Raw genomic sequence first — 25,711 nt, 5'->3', positions numbered from 1 at the left:
TGCATCACAGGAAGGGACCAGGCATGCTGCTGGGCAGCCACTGCATGCTAGTAAGAAGTTGTAGTTTTACGAATTTGGCCCTGTGTTAGCTAATCTACTAGCTAGGCTGGTGAGGTAACCATCAAGCATACATGGCTGCCAAAACCTGCCCTAAACCCCACCCTTCTAGCCATTACTGGCATTTACTGCAAGTACCCTAGATAATTCATGACTCATTTTGTAGTACTTTGACTTCAACCCTTCATATGACTTGCCTCCTGGATCTAATCCTAATGTTACTCCACTGATCTCTAACCTCACATTTAACTTAACTGGCGTGAAAAGAAATATTGCATAGTAGATTTGTCCTTAGTTGGCAGTCTCTTGCCTCTGTCATCTGTACCTCATAATCTCCCTTCTCTCATTGAGGTCGGATATGGAGGGGTTAACACTACATGAAAGCTGTTCATTAAAAATTCACTCTTATTTTTCACATTCTCCTGCTGACTCACTGGAGTCTTGTGCTCACACTTTGGTTTTGCAACCATCGCATTCTTAAGTCATGAATCGGAAGTGAATTAGGACATTTCACGCTGGCAGCTGCAGAGCTGTATAATGCTCCATTCTAATGCAGTGTTGAACCTGGCGCCATGCACAATAGAAAGTGAAGGGACAGAGAAGTTGGCCAGTAATCTAGGAAACTGCACAAACAATTCCTGGTTGTGAACGTATTCATGTGTGACTAACCTGTCGAGGTTAACTTTTTAGCTGCCTGTCTTCTGAGGTCCTTCAACATTTGTAAAAATATATATATTTTTTTTTTAAAAGCACGCACTAGAGCAACTAAAACTAACTTACCATTATGAGATTGGCGTAACCGAGACTCCAGCAGATGTATGATGAGAACACACAAATGCTACACAGATAAAATGGTTTGTAGACCCCCCCCCACACACACACACACACACACACACAGCATCAGAACAGGGTCGAATTCGTCCCCATCCAATCAACTCTGAATTACCCCCTGAGCGAGAAATATATAAGTACCTAACCTGTAGTTGGACATCACTGAACCTGTCATTACTTTCAGTAAAGTTTTAAGGCTGTATCTCAATGTGTTGTATGCACTGATTTGTGCCATTTTATTATTACATTTTATTTTGAAAGTGCCACAAGTGGTTTGTAGCGCCGTATATATGGCATACATTAGAACAACACAGGGTACACAGAATTGTAAAAACTAAAACTGAGAACAGGTTTCAATTAGCACCACGATACAGCTGAGATGTAAGGAAGCAAAGAAGTTGTCTGCATACTACTAGAGGCAGGTTTCTCTTGGACGAAATGAACAATTACAAGTGAGAAGAGATGCAGATATAGACGGTCGCTGAGCAGGAGAGAGCTGTGATCGCAGTGCGAGAGGAGGGCTGTGAGAACAGGAGAGAAGAGGGCCCTGTTCTAAAGAGCTTACAGTCTAGTGAGGATGATATAAACAGGTGACAAGACAGGCAAGCAAGGTGGCCAGATGGCAGGAAGGAAGCAAGTGCTGGAGAAGGTATAATGAGCGTCTGCAGGCCACAGTGAAGCATGGTGGAGGTTCCTTGCAAGGCTGGGGTTGCATTTCAGCAAATGGAATTAGGGCTTTGGTCAGGTTTAATGGTGTCCTCAATGCTGAGAGATACTGGCAGGTACTTATCCATCCTGTACGACAATCAGGGAGGTGTCTAATTGGCTACAAATATATTCTGCTGCCAGACAACAATGCTAAAAATACTGGTTCCGGTTGATCTACATGTTTAGATAGTCAGTAGGCCTACCCCAGGTTCGATAGTCACAAGGTCAACATGGTCTAAAGGTCGACATGCAATAAGTTCACGGGGTCAAAATGTCAACATTAAAAAGGTAGACACATGACAAAGTCGACATGGTCAAAATGTCAACATTAAAAAGGTAGACACCTGACAAAGTCTACATGTTGTTTTTTTTTTACCGCCTTGTTCTTACTTTACCATCATAGAGGGAGAATATAATAATCCGCTGATTGCACACGGTGTATTTAAACACTATCTAATAATCCGCACCCCAAAAAATACAGCCAATGTCATTAAGAACTACAATATCCTCAGCATAAAGACAAACAGGTCCTGAAAGTGATGGTATAGCTTGCGAGCTGGGCCCTCCTACCTCTATATCGGTCTGTTACTACCCAGTTTGTTTTATCACTGTTTCCAATTGTATAACCCAATGGAATATGCTGCACTATATAAGAAACTGTAAATAAAAAAATAAATATGGTGCCCACAGAGCCCTGAGCTCAACATTATTAAGGTTCTCCAAGTTGTTTGGATAAATCTGCTGAGTTCCTCCAAAAACTGTGTGCAAATGTAATTAGAAGAATTGATACGGTTTTGAAGGATATGATCACATTGAATATTGATTTGATTTAGAGTTCTCTTCTATTCATTCACTTGAACAATTGATAAAAATAAAACTTATTTGCCGCATTTTTCCCTAAAACTGCCTAAAACTTTTTTGAAAATTGCAGATCTTTGCTAAAATGTTCTTGTCTAATTTAAAATGCTAAATTTTCCAAAGCTAATGCACAGCTTTGAAATGTATCACTTAATATACCTATCACTAACAATCACTGGGTCATTGATGGAAAGAGGAAGCAAAGATGTCGTGTTTATCGAGGACAGAAAATATGCTCAGAATCAGAAATCAGAATAGGAGGAGGGGGCTATGGGACGGTATAAAGGCAAATTGTGTTCCTAAGGAAGTGCTATAATGGGATCAGGCAATTTAGACATCACAAGTTGCCACAGATACAGGGAACGTCTTGTAAAATGTATATCTGTATCCTATGGAATGCCCTTCCACGCACAGTAAGACTCTTCTCTAGCCTCCAAACTTTCAAGTGTTCCCTGAAAACGCACCTCTTCAGGCAAGCCTATCTTATTTAAGTTCTACACGCATAACTCTCTGAGGCACTTATGTATTATATAGCTTCCCTTCTGGACTTGTAACTTGGTGGGACTACTATGCTATTACTGGTGCCTGTCCTTGTGTTTCCCTCCTATATCCCTATAGATTGTAAGCTTGCAGCAGGGCCCTCCTACCTCCAAGTCTGTCTGTTGTTACCCAGTTTGTTTTATCACTGTCTACTATTGTAAAATGCAACGGAATCTGCTGCGCTATATAAGAAACTGGAAATAAATAAATAAATCTGTACTCATCTAGGCATGATCATTCCTGCCATTTTAGGCCTTTTGTACCAGGAGGATCCCCACCCCCACCATAAACTATAGACCATTAAGGTAGCTGTGATGTCACTTGACCAATCAACCATTTCTGTTCCGGTGATATTTTATAATGATACTGTAACATATTTTTACATTACAATGTGTCTAATGGTCCTTCCTTTTTCCCACTAGGTACCAGCTAAGCTACTGTGGACAACATGGCTACCAGTGCTGTGCTCAGCGAGAACCTACCCACTTACAAGCTGGTGGTAGTGGGTGATGGAGGGGTGGGGAAAAGTGCACTCACAATCCAGTTTTTCCAGAAGATATTTGTGCCAGATTATGACCCCACTATAGAAGACTCCTACCTGAAGCACACAGAAATAGACGGGCAGTGGGCCATTCTCGATGGTAAAAAATTGTTTTTGTTTTTGCTCTTGAGTTATTTAGTGTAATGTATACTTTACAAAAAAAAGTTGTGAATTCTGACCTAATGAAACTGTTCTTCCATTAACCCCTTCCCGACATATGACGTACATTTACGTCATATGTCGGTTGCGGGGGAATCAAGCCAGCTCACGGAGTGAGCTGGCTTGAAAGAGAGCAGGTAATGGCTGTATATTACAGCCAGGTCCCTGCTCTCACGGCCACGAGCGGCGAGTTCGCCGATCGTGGCCGTTTAACCCTTTAAGCACCGCGGGCAAAGCGACCGCAGTGCTTAAATAGCTGATCGGAGGGGGGGCGCCCCCCTCCGGCGCCGATCGGGGCCCCCCGCAGCGAGATCGGAGGGTGCCGATCGGTTGCCATGGTAGCCAGGGGTCTAATGTAGACCCCTGTGCTGGCCGTGTCTGCATACCTATCATATCCTGCCTGAGGCAGGATGTAATAGGAAGTGCATAAAATCACTACGTTCAGCCATAGAGCTCTATGGCTGAACCTAGTACAGGCGATCGCGCCCCCTAGTGGTCAAGTACACTAGGGGGCCTTGTAGTAAAAGTAAAAAAAAAAAAAAATTAAGTTTAAAAAAAAAAAAAAAAAAAAAAATATTAAAAGTTCAAATCACCCCCCTTTCCCCATTTCCCAAATAAAAATAAATAAAAAATAAAAAAAATAAACATATTTGGTATCGCCGCGTTCCTAAAAGTCCGATCTATTAAAATATAACATTAGTTATCCCGCACGGTTAAAGGCGTAAACGGAAAATTATCCCCAACGCCAAAACTACGTTTTTTGGTCGCATCGCCTACCCAAAAAAAAAAAAGCTAAAAGAGATCAGAAAGTCGCCCATATCCCATAATGGTATTAATTAAAAAGTACACTTCAGCCCGCAAAAAATGAGCCCTCACCCAGGTCCGTAGGTGGAAAAATAAAAAAGTTATAAGCCGCAGAACATGGCGACGCGACGCAAATTCGAAAAACCGTAACATTTTCTATTTTTTTTTTAAATGTAACGAAAACTATATAAGTTTGGTATCACCGGAATCGTAACGACCCATAGAATAAAGATAACCCATCATTTTAAACGAACTATGAACTCCAAAAAAACCGTAACCAGCGCAAAATTGTGGAATTGCGTTTTTTTTTCTTTTTACCCCACATTGAATTATTTCCTGATTCCCCAAAATATTATACGGTATAGTAAATGGTACCATTAAAAAGTACAACTTGTCCCGCAAAAAAAAAGCCCTCATGTGTCTATATAGCCGGAAAATTAAAAAAGTTACGCTTATTTGAACGCAAGGAGGAAAAAAAAAAAAATTACCATAAAAGGCAATGTCGGGAAGGGGTTAAGCTTATAATGACAACTAGCTACATGCATGCTGTTTCAGTTGTTTGTCACATTTCTGCATAGGGAATAAATAATTTGCTTGGAATAATACTTTCCATAGAAGATGTAAAGCTACAGTTTAAATGTATGGTAAATTCCCCTATTTGCCTAATGGGTAAACGCTGATAAGTGTATCCAACTCCAGAAAACCTTTACCAGTAATATGTATACTATATGACATGGGTCATATAGTGCACGAGGGAAACTGTTGACCACATATATTACATACATCAGAACATGAATGTTTATGTGTGTCAACTGGCTTCACCAGAGATCTGCAGCTCTGTGTGAATCTGGCACCAAGCGACAACAAAATCTCAGCAGACTGCATAATTTTCTCCAAAACCCGCCCCAGACACCTGTGAAACTAGTCAGTGGTAGTCTGTAGGTGGGCTGATATCTCACGCTGAGTCCCAAGTGCTGCATGGCACCTAATGTACACTGCACTTAAGATCCCCAGGGGAACCCACCAGCACATACTGTATATTACATACATCAGAACTTGTATGTTGAGATGTGCTAAGTAGTCCCCTCTCCCTTGCACTATATGGATGGGGCTGCAGCAATGCTGTTTATAACCATTATGGGGGGGGGGGGGGGGATTCAATTTACTAATATAAAAAAGCACTTACTGGGATTTCTGCCTCCGGGGAGGTGAAACAAAATCCCTGATCATGCTGGCTATCTGCATCAATTGACTTACCCGGCCCGGGTATCAAGTGATTGATCATTTACAACAGTTAACTGAATTCCCCCTATATCTTTAGTGATGTTGCAGCTCTTTGCTAGAACTCAGATATGGGTATTGGGGGGCGGGGGATATATTACGTATATTTTAGTTTGGAGGCAGTCTGTGAAACTTCTGTCACTTCCTTTAACCAGAAATTCACATTTTTCATCTGTGTTCTTAGTAAATACATACACTTTTAACAAGTTTGTGTGTTATAGACCTCTAGTTTAATGGAATGTGGTTCCTGGACTGTGTAATGTGTCAGATGCTCATCAGCTTTTGCTGCTTATTTTTATTGTAAATATACTGTATGGTAATTTCCTGAGTGATGTTTGTGCTCTAAACGTATAAGAATCCTGCACTGCAGGGAGTGTTATGTGACTGACAGCTTGTCATAGGACAGGACTGAAGGCAGCTGCTGTCTACCTTTTTCTGTTGCTCTATACATCATGCATTAATAAGCCAGCCAACCTGGTCTACATCAACGCTGTATAATGCATCCTGACAACACTGCTCATTTCTTCCCACTTAACATCATGTCCATAAATCTGATCTGACAGTAGCTGCTAATCTCTTCCATGGAGCTGCTCGCTATCAGTGGCACTGGCTGCCGTTACATGTGGGGTTATATAACTGAATCTACAGTATGTGTTCCTGGAAATATATGGGTTCCGAGTAGTTGATCCAGTTATGCTAGGAGTAGTGTTGATATGTATAGTTGCTAATGGCTATTTTTTTAAATATCCTAAAATTGTGCTGGGAGCAAAGCTAGAATTTAAAAACTAACCCACCCGCTGCACAACCTTGTATAGAATATTAATTCTAAAGCCCTGTACACACGGGCGACTGCAGCCCTGTGCTGAGCGAGCTGACTAAGCTCAGATCTCTCAGCACATGCCATGCACCTGCGATTTGTGCTGAGCAGGGTTTTGCCTGCGATCTAAGCAGGATAGAGCGTGCGTGGGACTTCGCATAGCCATCGTTGTGGGACATACACACAGATCGATCTGTGCTTTATTTATAAGCAATCTAGTCAAATCGCTTCGAAATAGGGCTTAAGGGGCATACACATGGCAATTTTAGATCACTTAGAAATGGAGCATGGATCGCTCTGTGTATATGCCCCCAGTGATGGCAATGCGCGGCCCTGCGGGTCACCCTCGCCTGCAGGGAAAGACAGTGTACGCACTCTTTCCTGCTACGATCGCAGCATTTTGTCTATTAACATAGGCAAAACACTGCTCCACACAGATTGCTCAGCACACATCGCGGGTGTGCAGCGATATGTGCTGAGCGATCCGTGCTTAAGCATGTCACTCAGCCATCACCCCGTGTGTATGCCTCATTAGGATTAATATTTGTATTAAGCCACGGATACAGGCATAGGGCCTGATTCAGGCCTGCTCGCTAGGCTGCGTTTCATCAGTGCCTATCGAGCAGGTGAGCGCTGCCCAAATCCCCTTGCTACACTGTGAGCGAATGTATATGCTTACACATCCACTCAATAGCGCCTGTACCTAGGAAAAATTATTTGATGTTACTTATGCAGCCAAAGGGTAGCCCAGTACTTACCTTTCAGCCGCATGGTCTTCTCCGCAGGGCAATGCTTGTGTTCCCTGGGGCCCAGCGTTTCTATAGGCGCGCGACCACTTTTGTGGTAAATACGGACATGAACATACAGAGCTGAATCACCCTGATATACTGCGAAATATGAGTTTTTAATAAATAGATATAGAATGCATTTTGTTTGGCAATACCAGCAGAGATTAGGATGCTGGCATTCACATGTGCATACACAGTTGCAGTTTGTGGCCAAGACATGTGCAGAGAGAGTTACATTTGTGTAAGTTCTTGTGTTTCTGTGCAGGGTAAATACTGGCTGATTTATTTTTACACTGCAATAAAGCTTGCAGTTTGAACACACCCAACCCAATTCTAACTCTCTGCTCATGTTACGTTTGCCCCACCTGCATTGCACATAGTTTGCTCATTTTGAGAACATATGTGCCCTGCGATCAGGTCTGAATTAGGCCCATAGTGCATACACACTGGAAGACATGCTAATTTTGCCTTCTGACCATTCGGAATCTGCAAAATCGTTAAGAATGTCATCCAGTGTGTACCCAGCTTAATGTACAGTATAGCTGTGTGATGGTAGAGAGCATATAATATAAAACACAAGATCCAATATGTATTTATTTATTTACAGTTTCTTATATAGCGCAGCATATTCCGTTGCGCATTACAAGGCATTGGGGTATTCAATTCCCGGTCTATAGCGGGTGAATAGAGGTGCAAACAGCTGGGCAAAGGGTGCCAGTCATCCACCGTTGGAACTCTTCAGTGCCACCCATAGACGTGACTGTGTTCCAGTTTCCCCAGTCCCTCCTTTATCTACCAGAATCTTTAACTCCATTTAAATTCCTGATGTATAGAAATTAAATGGACAATTATTTATTAATCTCCTAAATTACATCTTTTAGGACCTAAAATGTATAGGATGAATTGTATGTATTGATCAAACTTATGGGCGACCTGGCTTTCTCTTGTGACATTCAATAGATGGTATCCATAATGCTCACAGTCTAATGTTTATTCCAAGGAACACTATTGCATACTATTCAGGGCCATCTTAACAGCAGTGTGGGCCCCTGGGCACTGGGGCCCTTACCCATTCTCCCCTCCTAGGAGTGGGGGGTGCTATCAGCAGCAGCTTTAATGTCCCACGGGTGGCAGGGGGTGCTCTATCTTCCATTCAACATGTAGGACCTGGAGCAGTAACTTCTGCTAATTACTCCTTTACTGCAGAGGTGGCGGGAGGGAGAACACTAACGTGTGGAAGGGGGCACTGAGCTGAATGAAGGGTCCCTTGTAAATGACTTCCAGGGAGGTAGGGGGTGTTTTATACGCAGGGGAGGGTAGGATAATGGAGTGGACTTAATATTCGTTATTTTCTGGTGGAAGGGCAGCTTGTTTGACTGCAGATATCGCCATTATCAGGAAATAGATTTCTTAGCCTTCAATAGTATAAAAACCTAGAGTCCCAACCTTCAGGAGGTGCTGGGAACTTGGGGATCAGAGATCAGGAGCCAGAGCAAAAATAACAAAAATATAAAACTGCACACCAGACGTTTGGAGCTGGAGCAGGGACCAGCTGCTGGAAGGCTGATATCTCTGGTTCTGGGCATGACAGAGACAAGCCCCTAGTGTCGACAGAAAGGGGAGAGTCCCAGCTTTTGGAATATACTCTCAGAAAACTCTTAAGTCAGAGAGAATCTGAGAAATATGACTGGGAATTGCATTTAACAGGTCGGATGTGGACTGCTGCTTTGAAGTTGGATATCTCCAGTTCCCCAGGGCCGATTTTCAAAATCCTGGTATCCCTGGAAAAAGGGGATCCTCAGCTATCAGCATAGGGCCCTTATACACCTGGGGCCCCTGGGCAAGTGCCCATTAAGCCCATACGAAAAGACGGCCCTGATACTATTAGGTATAAAAAGGGTATAGATTTCATGTGTCTAGATCACTTCCTTGTTTAGACTTTGTATGAAGCTGGCTCAGTGAATAAGAAGCTCTCTTTGATTTCTCCAGTTCTAGATACTGCAGGACAGGAGGAATTCAGCGCTATGAGAGAGCAGTACATGAGAACAGGGGATGGATTCCTGATTGTCTACTCTGTCACAGACAAAGCAAGTTTTGAGCATGTGGATCGTTTTCACCAACTCATCCTTAGGGTGAAAGACAGGTGAGAATTACACAACCGCTTTATATATTGTAAGCATAGAATTTATTTTGCAGATTTCCCTACTGATGTGTGCTCCTACATTTTGCCTCAATGTACCACAAGATGCCTGGCTTTCCTGGGCAGCTCTGCTAACATCAAGGGTCTTTTTTGCCTACAGTGCAGCTTTTTCACATTGCTATGTATATGACACACAAGCAGCTTCTGCTGATTACACTGCTATGCAGCATGCCTACATTCTGTGTGTGACTGCAACTGTATATGCATTCAAAATGCTATGTTTTTCAGGAAAACATTTCCTAGAATTTCATATACAAATATGTTTCAAAAATGTATCGTCAAAACATGACTGTATTGTAGGAGGACACATCTGTATGTAGTTGGTAATACAATCTATAGATTTTAAGTTTGCGAGCAGGGCCCTCATACCTTTTGACTGCCTGTAAATACCCAGTTTGTTGTATCACTGTCTCCTGTTGTAAAGCGCAACAGAATATGCTGCGTCATATAAGAAACTCGGTACTCTTTACTTAGAAGGGCGCCCATCATGGCCATCTCGGGCATTGAATGCACTAAAAAATCGGGTGCGATGCGACCGACGAGATGCCCGAGATTTCCCATAGGGAACAATGTTAAATGTCTCAATTGACCCGATTTTCCTGTTCAATGCCTCAATTGACCCAATTTTTCCATAGGAAACAATGTTAAATGGGCCACAGAGGCCAAATAGGCACCCTGAAGTGTATAATGGCCAGCCAAATTGTTAACGCCACCCCACGATCAACGTCAACCCGAAGCGTGGCGAGCGCAGCGAGCCCGCGAGGGGCGGCGGTACGCGTACTACGACCTTTTCATACCCCCACTATCCACGTCGGCGTGGAGTTGAGAATAGAAAGTGTGGCGAGCGCACCGAGCCCGAAGCGTGGCGAGCGGACGCGGATACCTTCACAGGTATCCGCGTCCCCTCGCGGGCTTCACAGCTGTCCGCGTCCGCTCGCCACGCTTCGGGCTCGGTGGCTCGCTGCGCTCGCCACACTTTCTATTCTCAACTCCACGCCGACGTGGATAGTGGGAGTATGAAAAGGTCGTAGGACGCGTACTGCCGCTGCGCTCGCCACGCTTCGGGTTGACGTTGATCGTGGGGTGGCGTTAACAATTCGGGTGGCCATTATACACTTCAGGGTGCCTATTTGGCCTCTGTGGCCCATTTAACATTGTTTCCTATGGAAAAATCGGGTCAATTGAGGCATTGAACAGGAAAATTGGGTCAATTGAGACATTTAACATTGTTCCCTATGAGAAATCGCGGGCATCTCGTCGGTCGCATCGCACCCGATTTTTTAGTGCATTCAATGCCCGAGATGCCCGAGATTTTTTACTAACGATGCCCACGATCAAAATCGTGGGCGCCGTTCTAAGTAAAGAGTACCAGAAACTCTAATAAATAATAAAATACATTAATAATACTGGTTATTTATTTATTAACGGTTTCTTATATAGCGCACACATATTCTGCAGTGCTTTACAGAGAATATTTGAATATTAACATCAGTCCCTGCCCCAGTGGAGCTTACAATCTATATACCCTACCACATGTACAGTACATGCACACACAGACATTCTAGGGTTCATTTTTTTAGGAGCCAATTAACCTACCAGTATATTTTTGGATTATGGGAGGAAACTGGAGTACCTGGAGGAAACCCACGCAAGTATGGAGAGAATATACAAACTTCACACATTTTTCATCTCCAATATATTAGTAGTAGGGAGTGTCTGTAAATCCTGCATTTGCCCTTTATTATTACAAATACTAGACATTAAACTTAGGATACTTGCTAAATGGTTTGCTATCATTTACCCTCCAGGTGTTTTTAGAGAAAATTAATTAGGCCACAGTTAAGTGCGCAATTAAACTTGAAAGCTGCTAATCACACAGTACAGAGAGTGAAAACAATCAAGAGAAGAAAAAAGTGTCCAGTGCACAAATAGAGCTAACAGGTAACGTGATAAAGTAATTACACCTTAGGTGGTGATCATAAACATATCACCAACTATAGCTTGTCCTGTAGTTGTTCTGCAGAACACAGGATTTCATGGATAACTTTTAGACCACAAACACTTCAGAGTTTTACTGTTGAATTTGTCCCCTACCACATATCATGTGGGAGATAAGATAAAACTGGGATAGTGCAGGTCAATTTAATAAAACAAATATAATACACAGAATGCACTTACAATGAAGTAACTTTGTAAAAGGCACAAGACCTGTAATCCTAGGCATTCAATAGGCCAGCAGATGAAATCAGGGTTTCCAACTATAGTCCCCTAGTCCGGATAAGGAGCCTTGGTTGGAAATCCCTCCAGGTGTTGCCACAGTTTTCTGTGCAAGTCTGCTCCAACTGCAACACATTTGACTAACTTATCATAAAAGTAGCATATTACAATTCAATTTGTTGGGTGGATGTTGATTATAATAACTCAGGTGCTGAATGTACATAAATGATCATGTGGTCCTTAACATTGTTTGTTCCGTCTCCTTGTTTCAGAGAGTCTTTTCCTATGATCCTGGTTGCAAACAAGGTTGACTTAATGCACTTGAGAAAAATTTCAAGCGAACAAGGAAATGAAATGGCAGTAAAACACAATGTAAGTGAAGGGCCTGATGCAACAGGTTGAACGCATTGATAATTCTAGCTAACAATATGGGGTAGATGTATAAAGCAGTGATAAAGGAGAAGTGATAAAGTGCCTGGTATTTTATCACCAATCAGCTCCTGACTGTTAAGTTACAGGCTGGGTTTAAAAAGGGACAGTTAGAAGCTGATTGGACAGTCATATAGTACCAGCACTTTATCACTTCTCCTCCCTTATCACTGCTGCATACATCTACCCCAATATGTTATAGATGTACAAGCACATAGAGCACACAACAAGAAAATAAACAAAGGTTGTCTGAGTGCAGAAACTCCTCCTAGAATAACTAAGGAGGTACATTTTACTAAGAATCATGTAGGTCAAGAGAGAATGTTCGGCATCGCTGTTTTACTGCTATCAAACCGCTATGTTTCCAAGACTCCTACTGTATATCACTGTATCATGTTTTTCTATGGCCTATGCAATCCTGTTCAGTCATTATAGGCCAAAATCTGTCTGTGAAGCTGGATGTTCTGCCCAAGCCTCCACAGAGCAGTGTGATCTGTGTAACAATATAATAAAATGCTTAAAATAAGACTAAAAATTAGGGTATTTCCAGTAACCTAAAAGCACATATTTATTTATTTTTTATTAACCGTTTCTTATATAGCACACACATATTCCACAGTACCCCCCCAGTGGAGCTTACAATCTATATTCCCTAACACATATATATGCACACACAGACATTCTAGGGTTATTTTTTGGGTGTGTGTGGAGCCAATTAGCCTAGCAGTATATTTTTGGATTGTGGGAGGAAACCGGAGTACCCGAAGGAATCCCACGCAAGTACGGGGAGAATATATAAACTCCGCAAAATTAGGGCCATGGTGGGAATGGAACCCATGACCTCAGTGCTGTGAGGCAGTAATGCTAACCATTACACCATCTTTACTGACCCAACCGTACCCGTATATAAAAAGACAACCTAATCAAACAAATGAGGCAAAAAAAAATTAGACATGCTCATTTTTATTTTTTGAGGAGAATGATCCAATATTCCATATCTGTAAGTGTCAAAAGTATGTGAACGTTTGCACTTAGCGTCTGGTATGACCGCCTTTTGCAATAATAACTGCATTTACATGTTTGCAGTAATTGCTGATTATTCCTCAATATTGCCTTAGAAGAATTTTACCGCATTCTTCCATACAAAACCGCTTCACCTCTGTTATGTCGGTGGGGTTCATCCTATGAACTGCTCGCTTCAGGTTCTTCCACAACATCTCAGATGGATTAAGGGGCCCATTCAGGCCCATTTGGCCAGGTCTGGATTCAGCTCCGTTTTAAGATGATGGGGGTCTGCGCATGTGCAAACCCCCAGTGCGAACTCCTGCGGCAAGTATTACACTTGCCGAGGCATTTGCACTGTGAGGGGAGGGGGTGGCCGCAGGGGAACGCCCAGAATCTTCTGGGCATCCACATAAAAATGCTGGGCATTCCCATGGGAATGCAGGCGTGTTGATGCCTACATGGGGCCGGCGGCTGAGGTCACATGACATCATCGCTCGCCCAAAAATGCTAGCGAAGGGATTCGGGCGGCGAGGGTGGTATTTATCATTTAAATAAGTAGTTTTTGTAAATCCCAGAGTTTCTGACCATAATTTTGCAGACAAATAAAAATAGTACTGACTCTATGTTATATTTAAGTCCGGTACCACTACCCCATAACTGGAGAAACAATATGGACCAAAATAAAAGCTGCAGATCCTGTACATTACTTTTCTTCTTTACTGGTTGGCATTGGTCTCTTAGCTTTTACTGGCATTGAGAAACATTAGCAGTGGTCCTTTAACAAATGAAGATAGGACATAAGTAGGGTGGCCAATCTTTGGCCCCAAAATCGACGGGAATTTAATCCCGGGATTGGAGGTTCCAATTTCAGGATTAGACGGCGCATGCGCCGTCTAATGTCGGGCAATGTCTGAGCTCCTACTCAGATGTTGCCCGGCTTCTTCCGGCGCGGCTCTGCGTAGCGTGACACAATGTCATAGTCACGCTGCGCAGGCCAGACAACTGCACCGCCGCTCCCGGACATGGCCACATTTACTTTGGTCGACAACTCAGCTCAACTGTTCACAGCCTCATATGTCCTGCCACACGTCCCGGATCCTGGCCGCACCCGCCCAGGTATGAAAATATGTGGACAGCCGGGGCATTTTTTTAAATAGGGAAGCCAATCCCGGGATAGAGCATTTTTCAATCCAGAATCCCGGAATTGAAAAAATGCCCGGGATTGGCATCCCTAGTCATAAGGCTTTCCTGATAATCAGGACATGTTTTTGTTTTGTTGATCATACAACATGATCTTGAGATGGGTGTCTGGGATAACAGCCTCATTTTAGAATTTTGTTTTACATTTTAGATTCCTTACATTGAAACAAGTGCCAAGGACCCACCTCAAAATGTGGACAAAGCTTTTCATGACCTTGTGAGAGTGATCAGGTAGGTAGAACTATTGAAGTGTATTACCATCCTATACATTTTATTTACTGCTATGTGGATCTGCTTGTGTTGGACCCAATTTTGAGTCACAAATACATCCAGGGCCAGATTTATGAAGCCTTAAAAAGTAATCAAGTTTTAGACAATCATCTCAACTTCCATGTCATAGGCTGTTTTTAGAAAATGACAGGAGCTGGTTGGTTAGTTGGTGGTTTATCACTCTGCACTTTATCACTTTTCAAGGCTAAAGGTAAAGATATGGACAGCAGCGCGAGCGATCCTCCGATCCCATGACCCGCTGGCGTCATCGTTCTGACCAGTGATACTATGCATGTTAAAGTCCCGATCTGCAATCCCTTTCTGGATGTGGGTGATTGAGATTTTTACACATGTTTAGTATCCCCAATCCGCCACCATCGGGTTTAAGGTGGCCATACACACGCAGATTTATCTTCAGATCTGGCTGGTTGGAACAAAATCATGGTTATGGATGAGAGCAAATGACATTTGACACCCTTATAATCCTTATTATGCAGGTGGTGGTGTCCCAATTTTAAAGATATAAGATGGTATATTAGCCCAGTTGACGATCCAGGTGTTGTAAGGCAAGTTTTTGCTCCAAGAAGGTGCACCTGCGGTACGCGTCCTCCGACCTTTTCATACCCCAGGTGCACCAGCTGATTTTACATTGTTTATTTGGCTGCAATTGGATACCCTATCTTGGAGCAAAAACTTGCCTTACAACACCTGGATCGTCAACTGGGCTAAAATACCATCTTATATCTTTAAAATTGGGACACCACCACCTGCATAATAAGGATTATAAGGGTGTACATCATTGAGGATTTTAAAACCTTGTTTCGTGCACAAAAATATATATATTTGTGTGCATTTTTATGTGTTTGATGCGCTTGTACAACATGGATGCAAGATTCCTCAAGATACCCTATTCAAACACAAAAATATTCCAAAATATGGAATAATCCATTATATAAAATTCTTCTGGTCCCGAGTTTTGTTTTGGATAAGGGATACTCAACCTGTATAAAATATATAATTATTCTATACATACAAGTGTATTGAAATCAGCAGTTTATTGAGATATCAATATTATATTCAAATGATAGTATTAATATTTACTTTACTACGGAAAGAAAAAAAATTGAACATTCTATATACAGTGGGCAGATCCTACACACACCCTAATGTGATGTTTAGTACATAAGGCAACAGTGAGCCCCCAAGTGCCAAGCTCAGTAGCAGTCTGCTAGATATTCTCAGGTCATGAGAGGATGACATTTAGGGGGATATTTAATCACCAGTGACCATCTCCTGAGGGGGAGATGGCCGCTGGGCCCTTTTCAATGCTTTCTTCCCCAACAGCATTGAACAGGGGAGCTCGGCAGAAGGAGCCCGACTTAACAAGCAGTCGGGCTCGTTCTGCCTCTTCCCAGCCGCAACTCGCGGCCACGCCTCCTTCTCGTCCCACTGCAGGCTGGACATTGAATCCCGCCTGCATGTTCTCGGTCGAGCAGACCGAGAACGGGACAGGGTCACGGCTGTCGAGCAAACAAGCTCGGCAGCCATGAACACCAGATTGAATACCCCCCTTACTCTTGCGAGACATTACTCCAATTTCGGCAGTGGCCGCTGATTGAGATGTCGAGACTCTGGAAAGACAGAAGTAGTTGCTGCTGCCAGTTTCTGTGGAGTCCCGATGGTGAGAAATCCTGTTGTGCCAGTGACCCCACAATACTGGGCTTTAGTTCTGATAATAGTGATGACTGCTGCTGTAGTAGATTGAGGGGTTTGTGTGTGTGTGTGTGTGTGTGTGTGTGTGTGTGTTTTTGTCGCTTGATGAGAAATTACTAGATATGCTCAAGTAGAATACTTTAGTACATTCAAAAGCCGTATTGCCAGGAAGCGATCTATTGATCACTAGGCTGTGCCAAGTGTGAAATATGCAGTTTCGGATAGACCACAAGAAAATGGTTTCTGCATAAATAGATCCCAGAAGTATTTAGCATTTAGTGGGTTACTTGTGTCCTGTTTTTTAGTTCAAGTGTACACTAGACTTTTAGAAGGGTTTAGTGGAATTATTTGTTATATACAAAAAACATTTCTTAAATTAAATGTATGCAACTCTTAAAACCATACTGTGCAGGGAAACTTAGTTGCTTCTTTTTTTTTTAACCCTTACAAATGATAGATGTCACCAACTTATGCATATGTTTGTAAGTTGTATTAACTATAAAAACTTTGCCCTGTCTTTTTCTATTTATCAGGCAACAACTTCCGGAGAAGAGTCTGAAGCGGAAGAGAAATACAAAGTGGAGAGGTGACCGTGGGACCGGAACACACAGATTGCAGTGTGTGGTCTTGTGATGCATTGGTGCAGATGGAACAGTTAATACCGTACAATGCCTGTACTGTACCTTCACCTATCAGTTGGGGACTTGAGTATAACTGAAGCTGGGCTGGACCCACAAGGCCTGTGCCGGTCACTGAGCCAGCTCCATGTGCCTAGACTGTGGGCACCAACAAATGCCCATTTGCCATTCTGCAGAATTGGCAGTTTATAAAAACATTGGTTCTCCCCATCTAAACGTGTTGCTTCTCCTACTTGACACGTTGACTATGGATGTGGTTTATTTTTTATTTCTAAGGGCAAGAATAAAATACTTTGGTTTTGACACTGAAAGTAGGAAAGTATTAAAACTCAAGGCATGGAGCCATTTGACTGAAGACCAGGAAGAGTCCTGTGCTGTTAACCATATAATTGCCAGGGGATCAACTGCAGCCTGTGGCCATTTCTGGTCAAATGCCAGTGTTTGCAGTAAAACTTAAGTTCAACATGCATTTTATCCTGTCATAAATCTTTTTTCTGCCTCTTTAAAAAAAAAAAAACTGTCCATTTCTGTCCTCAATGACCTAAGCTGCTGAGAAATTCCACTGTTGTGGTACATGCTACGTACCACTTGTTTGCCTAATGCATTAAGTCTATATTTTTTGCTTATATTAGACAGGCAGGAAGTGTGTGTGTATAATATATATATATATTATATACACACACGCAGTTTTTACTGATGATGTGTGGATTCACTGGGTTCAATGATCAAGATCACTGCACAAGGAGGTCCACTGTGGAGCTGGCTGCTAAAAATAGCCAGAATTTCACGGACTCTGCTGTATGCTGTAGCCACCATTGGTGGAGGAAAGTTCAGGGGACCTCTGTAACATCCCTGGTGCTATATTTCATCTTTTTTTAAGTGGTCCTTAAACTTTTGTCTTGAGAAACTGGATGACTAGTTTGTTAGATCCCTTTTCTCTTAGATTTTACGGTAAGGGAATTTGTTTTTCTTTGAAAGAGAAATAAAAAGGGGATCTAGAAGTCTTTTACTGTTGTAGATAATCTAATTTCATATCCCTTAATGAGTCGTCATGTGAGATCTTCTGAGGCTTACTTCAGCAACCCTATCTTCTCCAAGCCATATGCTGTGAGCTACAGCACTCACAGGGTTAAGAAGCCCATCTGAAATGAATAAGTATTTGAGAGTGAGAATACATTCCAGCTGGCGTGGTACCCCAGACAATGTGTCAAATGCTGGATTGGTGCCAAACTGGGGCCAGAAGGAAGAGAAGAAGAAAAAACTTTATTCCCTGAATGTTTTGATTTGTGTGAGGACTTGTCAAACAGTGTTTCAGTGATATGTGCAATTCTGCAGGGAATTTACAGGTACAGTGGGAAGATTGTCTAGAAATGTAATTCCACTGATTTTTCCTTTTTGTTTTTGTGAATGTATTAACTTATTACTTGGAGAATAAAACTTTTAGAAACTTTTGTTTCAAACATCCAGGGAAGCATTAGTCACTCTGGGATGCTAGAATCATCAGTCATTTCCTGTGAACATTAAAGTAACGAAGGAATGTTTTTTTTGGGTTTTGTGTGTGTGTGTTTTTTTAAAGAGTAATACCGTGTTCTCACTGCGAGTGAGAAATACATGTTTTTTACACGGCATTAAAATGTCGGGGCTGCAGGACGGACCCTCGTTCTCACTGCAAGGCATATTCCCGGGTGAAGAAGTTCTATCCGGTAATTTGCCTTTTAACACAGGTTTTTATGCAGTGAGAACGGGTCAACCCGTGTCTGCATACCCGGATCTCAAACAGGGGTAAAAAGAAGGGGAACGTTTTCATGGGAACGCCCATGAATAGCTAGGCGTTCACATGTATGAGTCCCCGGCCCACACCAACCACAATGTTGGGTGCGTGCACCCGGCGATCAATCTGTTCGCCGTGAACGCAAGCACCTGGCACATGCACATCCCATTCAAATGCCAATTTACATGCTAGCGTACGGAACTGAATGGTCCTTAGTGCACTATATACTGGTAGGAATGGTTCCACTGCAATAATAAAATATTTGCTAAACATATCATTAAGTAAAGTGAAATTACTTAATTACTTAAAACATTCAGGTAGCAAAATAGTTATACAGGTTGAGTATCCCCTATCCGAAATGCTCGGGACCGCGAGCATTTCGGATAGGGGAATTTTCCGGTTTTTGGAATATTTTTTTGCAGCCATACTTACCTGTCCCCTGATGGTCCCCGGGCGTCCCTCGGCGTCCGCGCAGTCCCCGGGCGTCCACAGCAGGCCTCCGGCATCTTCTCCTGGTCTCCAGCGGTCCCAGGAATGCATTGCGCGAGTGTGCGCGCGCACCGGTGACGTCACCGGCGCGCACGCACACTCGCGCAATGCATTCCTGGGACCGCTGGAGACCCTGGAGAAGATGCCGGAGGCCTGCTGTGGACGCCCGGGGACTTGGTAAGTATGAAAAGAGGGTTAGGGGGGTTAAAAAAAAAAGAAAAAAAAAATTCGAATGATTCCAAAAACCACGGTTTTTGGAATAATTCGGATAAGGGATGTCCGGATACCGGATACTCAACCTGTACTATATGCAATGGCCATTAAGAGATCATTAAAGGGAAGATTTATTAATAAAGAGGGAGTCACGTACTAATGATGATGTTCTGGTTATATTCACCTGTACCTCTAAAGGGGCCTACACATGGGAAGATGTTGCTTAGCAATGTAGATCACAGCATCACTCAGCACACAGTGCTGCACAGCGGCATGTCAGTGCTGTATACTGAGCGATCTGTCAGGGTCTCCGGTGAGAACACTGGTCCTGACTGGCCTCTGCAGGTGACAACCACCTGTAGCCCATAACCCCGAAGTGACTCAGGGCCAGATTTATTAAGCTTGGAGAAGAGATAAAGTGGAGAAAAGGTAAAACGAGATAAATCACCAGTCAATCAACTCCCAACTTTTTTCAAACACAGCTGATTGGCTGGTGCTTTATCTCCTTTTACCTTTTCTCCGCGTTATCTCCAGTTTATCTCTTCTCCAAGCTTAATAAATCTGCCCCTCACTGCCTTAATCTTATTAAACTATTGGCAGCAAGAAATCGAATTGTTACATGGAGTTGCAGAGTGAGGCTGTTCTGACTAAGGGGGTTATTCACAGTTGATCACTAGTGTTCAAATTCTCAATCCTATCGTTTCTCAAACATCAGTGCATGTGTATGGATCGTAGCAGCATACGCAGCACCAAATAGTGACAAAAATAGCGAAAATATCTTATTACAATCCATTTGAAATTTGACAGACAGGAAGTAACCAGTTGTGGGTGGTAACCATTTCCAGGGAGTGTCGAAAAAATGCAGGCGTGCCCAATCATTTCAAGGGAGAGTATGTGTCTCTATCAACATGTCTCTGCCACAGATTTGTGGAAGGGTCACACTTAAGCTGGGCATACATTAGGGTGACCATTCTGGGAGGCAGGATCGCATGCAATATAATATACAATTCCCACCAAGCCTACCAGCTCAGATACGATCCAACAAATAGCTTTTACACCCAGTGTGACTCGCAGGCTCCCATGCAATGCACACGGGACAGCACATCGCATCAGACCTGCTGTCAATCAAGTGATTTGGATCCTTTTCGTGCGATTGATCGCTGCAGTCACATGAAAAGAGCCCAAATCGCATGTTACTTGCCTAGTGTATGGCCACCTTTAATAAACTTTCCACAGATTGGGAAAGTAATTTGACAGTAAGCGAATTGCGTCTTTATGTGTGACAGGATAGAGGATTGCAAAATGTTGGCAATTCATTCGCATATCTACACAGAGGGGTGTATTCAATGCTTTCTGTGACAGTGAGCAGCCAGTATTCAACTGACCCCCTGCACACGTCGTTTCCCCCTCGCTAGGTTTTTGGACCGAGGGGAAAACGGCATATGTGGCCACTAAAACAGCGAGGCTCACAGCTAAATGCATTAGCGAGGATTTCCCCGGTGCGTGGAATAGGGTTTCGGCGATCCCCGCCGTTTAACCCCCTCGACGGCCGCATTGAATACACCCCACAGAGTTTTTCATTCTGTCTTGGCGGTAGCTAACTATTCGCAGTCATCTTCAAATTTGCAGATCAGCAATCAATTCTGTATTGGGTCCTGAAGAATGAAATTTACCCTAACCAGCTACTTGAAGGAGAAAAGTTTATCAGAAGGATTGTCAATGCATCATTGCTCCTCTAAACTCTACATAGACTGGACCATTTTAATGTGCTTAGAAGTATGCCATTCATATTTTTTTAACCAAGGTTAAGTGCCCAAAACAATTACATTAACTGCATTGTTCCCAACACTTAAACTAGGAGGTGCACGTTACTGCAACCAATGCTATGCGATGGGTTTGTAGGGTTGAAGTTATGGGATAGCTGGGCGCATATTCATAAATAAAATGTGAGTTGTTTATCATTTAAAAACAACATTTATTGGCAAAATACATATAAAATTATACATACAACGTACACTTGGACACTTCTAACCAACACCAGGTATAGTTTTACATAAATAAAATACCTCACCATAATGGATGGTTGTGGTGGGCTTTCCTTAAGGCTTAAGCCAATAAATGTTGTTTTTAAATGATAAACAACTCACATTTTATTTATGAATATGCGCCCAGCTATCCCATAACTTCAACCCCACAATCAAATTTTAAGGGGGACGGTATCACTCCTATGGGAATATAGCAGGCTGCACTTTCATAATTGATGCGCACTGATCACAAGTAATATTATTATAAAAAGTATGCGATGGGTTTGGAAAGGGCGCATGGTCTGTGACCAACAAGAAATATCGTCCCCTCAAATAATTTTTTAATGAATCCACTGCCTATTTAATCACCATAAACTCTTGCTCTACAATTGAGTTTTCTCAGGGCAGTAATTTACAGCTTCCCCTCCTCAACTACCTCTTTGGAAAGAACAGCCCCTAATCCTGTCCCACAAGCATCAGTATGTAACACATACTTTTTTTTTTTTAAATCAGGAGCTTGGAAGACAGGCTCATTACACAAAGCTTGCCTTAAATCCTGCCAAGCAGTTTTATGGCCTAGACCATGTTATATTGTCTGGGGTCATTTTTCTTTCTTAGACATACAGCTAGTGCAGCAACTCTAAAATCCAGTACATTGTTCTGCCAGGCCACCTGTTTGTAGGTGAAAAAACAGGAGGTAGTATCTACCTTTAACAACCAGCATAGAAGTTTCATACATTTAGGGGTACATTGATCCTTTAATACCTCTTTTGGTATTCCTAAGCAGCTATACAGTGTTAGCATACCTCCCAACTTTCCGGCTGCAGAAATAGGGACACTCGCCGCGCGAGCGTCCAAAAAGGGGTGCGGTTTATGCAAATTAGGGGTGTGGCTTATGTAAATGAGGGTAATGGTTTATGCAAATGAGCCACGTCCCCGTTTTCGTCCGCGAATAGACGTGCGCATGCGCACAGCGTCTATTCTGTCAAATTGGGGGGGCTCCGAACTTTTCCCCCCCCCCCCGCAGCGGGACACCTCCGGCCGCGGGTGGGACAGCGGGACAGGACCCGATAATCGGGACTGTCCCGCTGAAATTGGGATTGTTGGGAGGTATGGTGTTAGTAACTCTCGAGCAATAGTCTCAGATATTATATTACACAGTTGTAAAGCATCCGGGTATCTGGTGGCATAATCCTCTACCAATAGTGTGTATTGATTCCCTCAAGCAGATTTTTCCACTGGCCCTATTAGATACATACCAATTCTCCTAAATGCACATAAATGATAGGGAGTTGTACTCTGGCCCAAGTGTTCTAACACACTGGGGGCCAGATGTGCTAAGCTTGAAAAGTGATAAAATGGAGAGTGATAAACCACCAGCCAATCAGCTCCTACCTGCCATTTCACAGGATGTGTTTGCAAAATGACAGGTAGGAGCTGATTGGTTGGTGGTTTATCACTCTCCATATTATCACTTTTCAAGGCTTAGTAAATCTCGCCCTGGGCATTCCTGACAATACCACTTTACTGCTGCATGGGTGCCTGGCCAAAAGATCCTCAACTGTATGCACTGGAGGGTTTTCTCTGCTAAATGGCCTCCCCACAGATGTGTGTGCAGCTTCCATTGCTAACTGCTTGAGTTTTCGATGAACCAGATTCCTATCATCCTGTTGGTCTTGCCTAAAGTCCGGCAGTGACACTTGCTCACAAACAGGGTTCCACTAGGCCTCAGTCTCTGGGCAGTATTCAATGAGAAAAGTTCTCCGTCTTTTGTGGAGAACTTGTGCTTTTTTCGCCGTGGAGAGAGGTTTTTTTCTCCAAAGGCGAGCCACCCTATTCAATGTGAAATATTCTCCGTCTTTCTTAGTGATTCTCGCCGTCTCTCTCCGTGAAGAAATTCTCCATCTTTTGATGGAGAGCAGGAATGTGAACTTTGAAACTAAAAGGGTGTTTTTTTTAATTTTGGTGTCAAAAAATCAGGTTTTTTTTTCTGTGGAGGGCCATGTTATTTTTATTCATGTGCCTATAGCACATGAATATATATTTAATTTTTAAAAAAATATTTTTTTACATTTTTTTTTTTTCTTTTTTTTACACAGTGCAGCCAGCAGGGGGCCAGAGCGCTCGAGCCGCTCATTAGATATTCATATATTCACTGCACCCGAAGCACGTTCGGGTACAGTGAATACTGGGTCCCCCGCTGGCTATAGAGGGGGGCAGCCTGTGCTGCCTGGGTCCCAGGGGGGCCCCCTACCCTCACATATGTTCTGTGGCATCCAGGGAGACTTTAATCTCCCTGGATGCCACGTCCCTGTCAGCTCCCTGCTGCGGACGCTCGTCCGCTGCAGGGGTTAAGACTCGCCGCGAGTGGCGGCGAGTCTTATAAACATTGAATAGTGGCAGCAGGAGAGGCAACGAGCCCTCCGGAACACGGAGAGTGCACGGCGAGCAAAAAAAAATGCTCGCCGTGCACGGAGAATATTACCATTGAATACTGCCCTCTGGGCAGTATTCAATGAGAAAAGTTCTCCGTCTTTTGTGGAGAACTTGTGCTTTTTTCGCCGTGGAGAGAGGTTTTTTTCTCCAAAGGCGAGCCACCCTATTCAATGTGAAATATTCTCCGTCTTTCTTAGTGATTCTCGCCGTCTCTCTCCGTGAAGAAATTCTCCATCTTTTGATGGAAAGCAGGAATGTGAACTTTGAAACTAAAAGGGTGTTTTTTTTAATTTTGGTGTCAAAAAATCAGGTTTTTTTTTCTGTGGAGGGCCATGTTATTTTTATTCATGTGCCTATAGCACATGAATATATATTTAATTTTTAAAAAAATATTTTTTTACATTTTTTTTTTTTTCTTTTTTTTACACAGTGCAGCCAGCAGGGGGCCAGAGCGCTCGAGCCGCTCATTAGATATTCATATATTCACTGCACCCGAAGCACGTTCGGGTACAGTGAATACTGGGTCCCCCGCTGGCTATAGAGGGGGGCAGCCTGTGCTGCCTGGGTCCCAGGGGGGCCCCCTACCCTCACATATGTTCTGTGGCATCCAGGGAGACTTTAATCTCCCTGGATGCCACGTCCCTGTCAGCTCCCTGCTGCGGACGCTCGTCCGCTGCAGGGGTTAAGACTCGCCGCGAGTGGCGGCGAGTCTTATAAACATTGAATAGTGGCAGCAGGAGAGGCAACGAGCCCTCCGGAACACGGAGAGTGCACGGCGAGCAAAAAAAAATGCTCGCCGTGCACGGAGAATATTACCATTGAATACTGCCCTCTGTTTCCTAAGGCTGTTTAGTTGTAGTGGTAGCTCTCCCAGGTCTCTAGCTACTGAGATGTCTCAGCTGCTGGCCATTTGTTAACATCGTGCCACTTAACCATCTCTTGCAGCAATGAAAAATTAGGGCCCAAGGAGCAGCCATATAAGGTGGTCTGGAGGCCACTGCAGCTACTACCTTTAATGGCTGACCATTATACGGAACAGTAGACAAAAAAATATATTCCCTACCACCTAGATGGCAGAGAATATGTAGGGCGCTAGTTGAGGTGAGTTGGTATTGCCGAGCTGCTCAACACCTGGGGATGGTAGATCCTCTATATAGCAAAAGCTGAAGGAGAAAAAAGAATGTGTGGTGGAGCGCTGACCATTAAAGTTGATAATTGACCAATTGGGTATTACATTAATATTATTATTTAATATAGCACATCATTATAAAAACATGACAATATAATCACAAATTAGAATAAAGAGTAAAAATATATATAAAAATATATTAAACTGATACAAGCAGTGTGACAGTATCCACCTCTACATAAACCTTAATGTGGAGAAAAAGTGGGTATGGTCTCACTGGTTCCTAGTATTGCTCTCTCCTTAGATGGAATGCTGGATTAGCGGGTGTCCATATACCTGTTTGTAGCCTGATGTTATAGAACTCCCCTCGTGAGGAAAGATGGCACACATCTCACGGAATGGAGGGCTCCAAAGTATTGACAGGTGGTGGTGTCCCTTTTGAGATTCCAGTAACTTGATGAAATTTGGAGAGCTGGTCCAAGCGAGAGTTGGTGTGACAATATTTGTAATCCATCGGTTGTGTAGAAAGGTGTTCGCCTAACGCGTTTCGTCATCCACAGAAGGCACCGGAGCAACTGCACCAGAGGGGAGAG

At 43.1% G+C, this 25,711-nt stretch overlaps 1 protein-coding gene across 1 annotated transcript in view; it reads left to right on the top strand.

The window, feature by feature from the left end:
* MRAS (muscle RAS oncogene homolog) overlaps positions 1-18,597 on the top strand; it is a 39,845-nt gene extending 21,248 nt beyond the window's left edge. The window contains exons 2-6 of the mRNA XM_083153657.1: positions 3,417-3,635; positions 9,374-9,527; positions 12,074-12,173; positions 14,587-14,666; positions 16,952-18,597. Coding sequence (XP_083009783.1) covers positions 3,443-3,635; positions 9,374-9,527; positions 12,074-12,173; positions 14,587-14,666; positions 16,952-17,051 — 627 coding nt within the window. The 5' untranslated portion in view covers positions 3,417-3,442 and the 3' untranslated portion in view covers positions 17,052-18,597. The remainder of the gene's footprint in view (positions 1-3,416; positions 3,636-9,373; positions 9,528-12,073; positions 12,174-14,586; positions 14,667-16,951) is intronic.
* Positions 18,598-25,711: the final 7,114 nt, after the last annotated feature.

Source organism: Crinia signifera, chromosome 7, assembly GCF_055691185.1.
Source record: "Crinia signifera chromosome 7, ASM5569118v1, whole genome shotgun sequence".
NCBI classification, from domain to species: Eukaryota; Metazoa; Chordata; class Amphibia; order Anura; family Myobatrachidae; genus Crinia; species Crinia signifera.
Note: the sequence above shows the minus strand (reverse complement) of the source record. Positions and strands in the feature narration are given on the sequence as shown.